The sequence below is a fragment of the Quercus lobata genome, chromosome 4 (assembly GCF_001633185.2).
Source record: "Quercus lobata isolate SW786 chromosome 4, ValleyOak3.0 Primary Assembly, whole genome shotgun sequence".
NCBI classification, from domain to species: domain Eukaryota; kingdom Viridiplantae; phylum Streptophyta; class Magnoliopsida; order Fagales; family Fagaceae; genus Quercus; species Quercus lobata.
The window spans coordinates 85,353,541-85,360,559 of NC_044907.1; the positions used below are offsets into that span (position 1 = coordinate 85,353,541).

Genomic DNA, 7,019 nt, shown 5'->3' on the forward strand with positions numbered 1-7,019 from the left:
GAAAGGCTAATTAAAAGGCTCAACGGGGTGACTAGCTATAATGTATAGAAAAAGAAAAACACATATATGGCTCAAAGTAGACAAAAATGGCCTAATCTCATCTCTCAAAAACTAGTATAGTTCATTCAATATCAATTACTTCAAAAGATTCAAGTGTGGCATAAAATCATTTTTTTTTTCTTGGCCAAAAGAAAAAACAATGAGACTACAACAAGGGAAATATGTTACACACTTCCAAATGAATTTTAAGATTAGAAAAAAATAAATAACCCTCCAAAAATAATGATTGGCTCAAAACTCACAGGGGTTATAGTCTCCACATTGTTATCATCAAGATTTTCTAATCATTTTTATCCTTCAACAACAAGTTGTGTTTGAGTGGCTATGTGCATGTGCAATGAATTGAGCATGAAAGCAATGAAATTCTTTAAGCAAGAGTAGTATAATGAACTCAAAACATAAACCTCAAGCTAGGCAAAAGTTTTTTTTTTTTTTTTTTTTTACCAAAAGAAATCTATATAAATCCCCCCCAAACCTAAACCAAACATTGTCCTCAATGTTAAAAATGATACGCTCAAATATATGTCTTGAATGAAAAGAGAGCAAAATATGAATATGCAACATGAGAAACTCAAGTAGGAAAAGTAAGGTAAGGAGAAGGAGGAGACGTACCTTAATCAAGCTGATTGTTATAAATTTTAATTTCTGTCAAATATCAGCTAGAACAAAAGAAAATAAAATGAAACAAGAAAATAAACACAAAGATTAATCTAAAATCAGAAAATAAAAAAAAGAATTTTTTTTTTTTTTTTTTTTGCAAAAAGATTTAACACAATTGGAGATCAATCCTGATAAATAGGACCATCCAAACCTCAACAACACCATGGAGATAAATAATGCATATTATGAATGGACTAGTCCAATGATATTGTAACTTACCTAGGTCAAAAACATGTTGAGAAGCTTTTGTAGTGTCTTCCAAGTGAATTCTTTGCATAACCATAGAAGCACTAATACCCTTAATATCAGCAATTCTCCAACCTATAGCTTCCTTATGCTCTTGAAGTATACTTATCAATTGGTGTTCCCAAAAGTCATCCAACTTTAGTGGTTCTACAATAGATGGGAATGGGGATGAAGAAAGTGGGAAACAGACCACTTTTGGCTGCCAACTATCAATACTTAAGAGAGGAACAGAATCCAACAATGCATTGACCTCCTCAATTGATTTTTCAGTATCCAAATTGCAATCAAAACGGGTTAAGCAAGCGTTTGGGAGATCCTCACAACTTGATTGTAGGAAAGTATCATGGACTAGGCTCCCAATCATGTTAACCTCACATATATCCTCATTGTCTAGTACTTGCTTACTTATGTCAAAAATATTAAGCTCAACAGTCATATTCCCAAGAGAAATCTTCATCACACCACTCCGACAATTGATCAAAGCATTGGATGTGGCTAAGAAAGGGCGACCCAAAATGACATGGATTTGTGTACTGGCATTTAGAGCAGGCTCAGTGTCTAACACAACAAAATCAACAGGAAAATAGAACGCATCCACCTTAATCAGCACATCCTCAACAATACCTCTAGGGATTTTCACAGACCTATCAGCTAATTGAAGTGTCATGGTTGTGGATTTCAACTCCCCCAAACCTAGCTGTAAGTATACTGAATATGGCATTAGGTTCACACTTGCCCCCAAATCTAGCAAAGCTCGCTCAATGAGATGATCCCCAATCCTGCATGAAATTGTAGGAGATCCAGGGTCCTTACATTTCACTGGATATTTATTCTGAATGATTGAACTGACTTGCTCTGTCAAAAATGCCTTTTTAGGGACATTTGTCTTTCTCTTCATTGTCACAAGATCTTTTAGAAATTTGGCATAAGCAGGAACTTGCTGAATTGCATCAAGAAATGGAATGTTTATTTGCACTTGCTTAAAAACCTCTAAAATATCTCCAAATTGTGCACTTTTCTGAGGACTGATTAAACTTTGAGGGAATGGAGCTTTAGGAACAAACTTCCTATCAAGGGGAGAACTAAGATCCTGAATTGGAATTGAGGTTGAGTTGCCCTTCTTTTCTCTATGATCATCCTGTGAACTATGAGTTCCCTTTTCCTTTAACACAATATTTTCATCATCCTCCACTTCTGGCATTTTCACTTGATTATCAACTTGCTTACTAGACCTAAGGGTAGTAATAGACTGAACATGTTCTTGTGCATGAGTAGAGCTAGAAGAACCATTAATTGCATACTGCCCTTTTGGGTTAGGTATAGGTTGACTAGGAAACTTTCCTTTTTCCCTCTCTCCAACTTGGGTTGCTAACTGGCCAACTTGATTTTCCAACTTCGAAATAGCTTGAGTATTCAAATGGGTGGAACTTTTTATCTCTTGAATGGCTTGGCTAGTTGATTGCATGAAAGTTTTGAGAGACTCCTCCAAAGATGATTGTGGTCTTGGTGGTGCCATAAACTGAGGAGTTGATTGAGAAATGGGAGGAAATGCTTGAGTAGGTGGACGAAATTGACTTTGTTGATGCAGTTATTGTCCACCTATATTTGTGGGGGAATGGTTCTGCCTCCAAAAGAGATTAGGATGATTTTGCCAATTTGGATTGTATGTCTCCGAAAATGGACTAGCAAGTGGTTTTCCATAATTATTTAGTGCATTTGCTTGCTCAGTATAAAAATCAGGGTAACCAGCTATGGAGGGACACATTTGTGTTGTATGCATAGGACTTGCACAAATAGAGCATGTTTCACTTTGAACTTTATTGACAAAATTCATCCCTCTACCTAAAGCTAAAGCTTCAACCTTACGAGTGAGATTTTCCAACCTAGCTTTTATGTCTAAATCTTCACTGACTTCATACAATCCTCCTTTCTTAATTGTAGGGGCACATCTCTCTTTACAATTGGAAAAATCCCATTGTTGTGAGCTTTCTGATAGATTCTCAAGAAATTTGTATGCCTCATCATCCCTAAGACTCAAAAATCGACCACCATTCATGGACTCAATCATGTTACGATTTGTCTGAGTCAAACCATTATAAAAATATTGTACTAGTCTCCATGTTTCAAAACTATGATGGGGACACTTTAAGATCAAGTCCTTAAATCTCTCTCAACTCTCATAAAATTTCTCTTGTTCATCCTGATAAAAATCTGCAATTTCTCTCCTCAAAGCATTGGTCTTGGCCATTGGGAAGAATTTAGAGAGGAATTTTGTGACCAACAGTTCCCATGAAGTGATAGATCCAGGTGACAAAGAATTAAGCCATGCTTTTGCCTTATCCTTCAAGGAAAAAGGGAATAAACGCAAGCGAACAGAGTCATCAGTGAAATTCTGAAACTTACAAGTAGCACAAATATCAAGAAAATCCTTCACATGCATATAAGGATCTTCTCTATCCAATCCATGAAAAGTAGGAAGAAGGTGGATTATCTGTGGCTTCAACTCAAAATGTGCAGTAGTGGTTGTAGGCAATACTATGCAAGATGGAGGGTTGGTGGTTATGGGTGAGAACAACTCCCTAAGAGTTTTTGAATCATCTCCAGTTTCTCCCATTGTGGATGAATAATCAAAACTAACAAGACGATTTTCTTTATCACGTATCCAAGTTCTCATACACCAAGCACAAAGAAATTAATTTTTTTTTTGTTTTTTTTTTCTATTTAAAAAAATAACTACAACTAGTAGAAGGAAAAATTCAATTAAGACCTAATTTATTTTCCTAACCAAGTCCCCGGCAACGGCGCCAAAAACTTGTTCTGAAATTTTAAAATACCCGCAAGTGTACGAACCGTACCGAAGTATAGTTGGACAAGAACGAGGTCGAACCCATAAGGACTTGTATGAATATAGGAAAATTAATTAAACCTTAACCAAATTAATCCTAATCTAGTTTAAATAAAAATTGGTTGGTTGCAATAAAATAAACTAAGCAAATAATAAAATTAAGCAAATAATTAAACTAAGCAAAGATATAAAGCAATAAAAAGATGTAAACAATTAAGAGAAAGGAATTAAGGTTTTGGAATCCGCCTTGTAAATCATATCAGCATATATTTATGATTATTAATTTTTCCCAACCACTGCATGATAATCTAGAAATCAATCTTGCTATCATGGAAAATATCATCATTAAAATCCTTATTTTAAAAATCAAAAGCATGTTCTTCTTCACTTCTTGAATATAAAATCAAATTATCAATTGCATCAGTAGTCAAACAAATCACAAGATATATCCAATTCTAAAAATCAAATCATAAATTGTATCCATTGACAAACAAATCACAAGTGATATCCAATTTTATAATCAAGAATTAATAAACCAAGCATTCAATTAATTAAGATAAATCCTAAATCATGAGAAAAACATGATTGAACTCATATCTAGAAGTCCATCTTAGTCAATTGATATGAAGTAAGAACAATTTAAATCATTAAAGAACAACTATTGTGGGAAAAATCAAATCACATAAATATTATTGATAATCCTTAACAAGGTTTCATCCTCAACCCTAATTATAAATTTAGCTACTCATAATAATTGAAAGAAAACACAAAAATAAAATAGTAAATATTAAACTAGAAAAATAAAATAAAACTAACTGTCATAGAAGAAAACCAAAGAAGTAGCCGCACTCTCTATACATTTAGCCCTCAGCCCTAGCACCGGCCTCCTTGAATTTTGCCCTAAAGAGCCTTTAAATAGGTTAAAGAATCCTATTACAAATTGAATTCCCGTTTGGAGAAAATCCCAGATTTTTAGGTTTCATTTAACCGACTATTTTGGCCCATTTAACGTCAGAATTTGGACTTTTGGTCAACTACAAAGTTGTAGCCCTTTAAGTTATCGTTCCAGCCCAACTTGAATCATCTCTATTGGACATCTGAGCCTAAAGTTATGCTAAAAATACTAACTGATGTGCAGTCTGGAATCCTAATCCGAATTGGACTTGGATTTGGCGCAAATTTCCTTTGATTCCTTGCTCCAATTGGACTTAAATTTAATTGGGTTGGTCTTTTCTTGAATTCATGCCTGGCTGGATGTAAGTTGGCTTGATTCAATTGGCCTAGCCCCATTTTGCATGTAAAGCCCTTGTTACCTACAACACAAAGATAATATATAATCAGTCACAAAATAACATAAAAGTAAGGCTAAATATGTAGATATGTGAGTACTTTATTGTATATATTTCATGCACATCAGCTCATTCTCATTAAAACTACTTGTATGTATCGGGTCAAGTGAGTTACTGTGCTAATTAAGTTTTTTCTTGATTTTGTAGTCAAACGTGAAAACCAAAGATATTAATATCGGTGATAAGAACTTGGTTTGGGTACATTGTATAATTTCTAAAAAGATAGCAAAGTCAGAGTTTGCATCTTTGTTATAAATTGCTTACAAAGTTTGCATCTTTACATTTGCACTGAGTTTCGGATTAAAGTGTTTTCTTCTTGGTTCTGACACTGAGTTTTGTTTACTATTCACTAACAAAGTTTGCATCTTTACATTTGTTATAAATTGCTAATATGTGATTAGATGCACATTATGCCTAAAATTCACTATCCTTATATTTGGCTTTTTGTTCAGGTTTGCACTGAGTGACCAAACTTGGAGAGGACCCGGTTGTAGATGTCTAGATGGCAGATGTGAGTCACTATGTTTTTAAAATGTTCAGTGAAGGTAAAGGTTATGAACAATGTAAATTTTCCTGAGAGAGATTTATTATTCTATATTTACACAAGTTTGGTCGCCTTCTTGGAGTGGATCACTCCACCCTATCTTTATACTAGAATTTTTTATTCAGATTATTACAATTTAATTCGAAATTCTATTTGAATTTTCCTATTGTTGTTACTATCATATATTATCATTCCAATTGTTCAATTAGAATCTAAAATTGGAGTCCAATTTTACTATACATGTGTACAATCTACTTATTTTTAATTTTGCTATCATGTGCAGAAGCCAATCAGATGAAATTAATAACACATTAAACACTTATATTTTGGGAATCGATAGTACCAATCTAAATCCATTGGACCTGCTTCGTGATAATACAACTATGAAGGATGTATAAAAACACGCACAAACCCCTCTCTCTATAAAAAGAGATTGGAGAGAATTTCTTTTATCAGCCATGGAACTTCAGAGGTTTTTTCTTCACACAAATTCCCATCATGTTACAAAATGACCCATCGTAAAACTACAAAATGAGTACAACTCTAAGGGTTTTTTTTTTTTTTTTTAATTTTAAATTTTTTAAGCTGCGAAAATTTCAATCACCAATAGAGATTGAAGATTCAAAAGCGTGAATGGATCTTTTGGATAAACATTGTCACCAAGGTTCATCTTTCTGTGTAAAATATATATACTGCTAAGTTTTGTTAATGAAATTTTCTGGTTAATAATATGAATTTAGATTTAACTAAGCCTTTTAAACATGAATAAACTCATGATTAATAATATATCCATTCCCGTGCGGTAGCATGGGGCTACATACTAGTTTACTAATAATGATTGAGGGGCGATTTTATTGAGGTAGATCGATTTGAAATGTAATAATGTCCTAACCAAGGAACAATGCACACAAATAAAGCATGAAACTTGAACTTACACCATGTGCATTTGTCTTCGAATATGGTCCATTGTTACATACCACTACAATTTGTCCCTATAATTGGCCATCCAAATACTTGCAACCAGTTTCTCAAAAAAAAAAAATAAATAAATAAATAAATCTTGCAACCAAGAACAAATGGTGAAGTCCTCCAACTTAACCTTCTCTGTCCTACAACTAATCAATTTTCCAATGGCTTTATATTGAGATACGGTATGGAGAGGAATCATCGGGAGAATAAAGTAAAAAGAAATATGAAGAACAAAGAAAAGGATGATTTATTTGAAACCTCCTCCGAAACACCCTAGCTGGAAGGATACACTAGTTATTCAGCAAAATAGTTAACAAAAATTCATTGATTGCTTTGCAAAAAATCA

The 7,019-nt window shown here is 33.6% G+C and overlaps 1 protein-coding gene and 1 non-coding gene across 2 annotated transcripts; one reads left to right on the plus strand and one right to left on the minus strand.

Moving 5' to 3' along the window:
* Positions 1-708: 708 nt before the first annotated feature.
* On the minus strand, positions 709-2,482 carry LOC115986023. Its single transcript, XM_031108892.1, has 2 exons — positions 940-2,482; positions 709-719 (listed from the first exon to the last, which is right to left on the minus strand). Exons 1-2 carry the CDS (start codon positions 2,480-2,482, stop codon positions 709-711), a joined length of 1,554 nt encoding a protein of 517 aa, XP_030964752.1.
* Positions 2,483-3,092: 610 nt separating this feature from the next.
* Positions 3,093-3,201, plus strand: LOC115988241. The gene has a single exon (XR_004091412.1). It is a non-coding gene; the product is annotated as a small nucleolar RNA R71 (small nucleolar RNA).
* Positions 3,202-7,019: the final 3,818 nt, after the last annotated feature.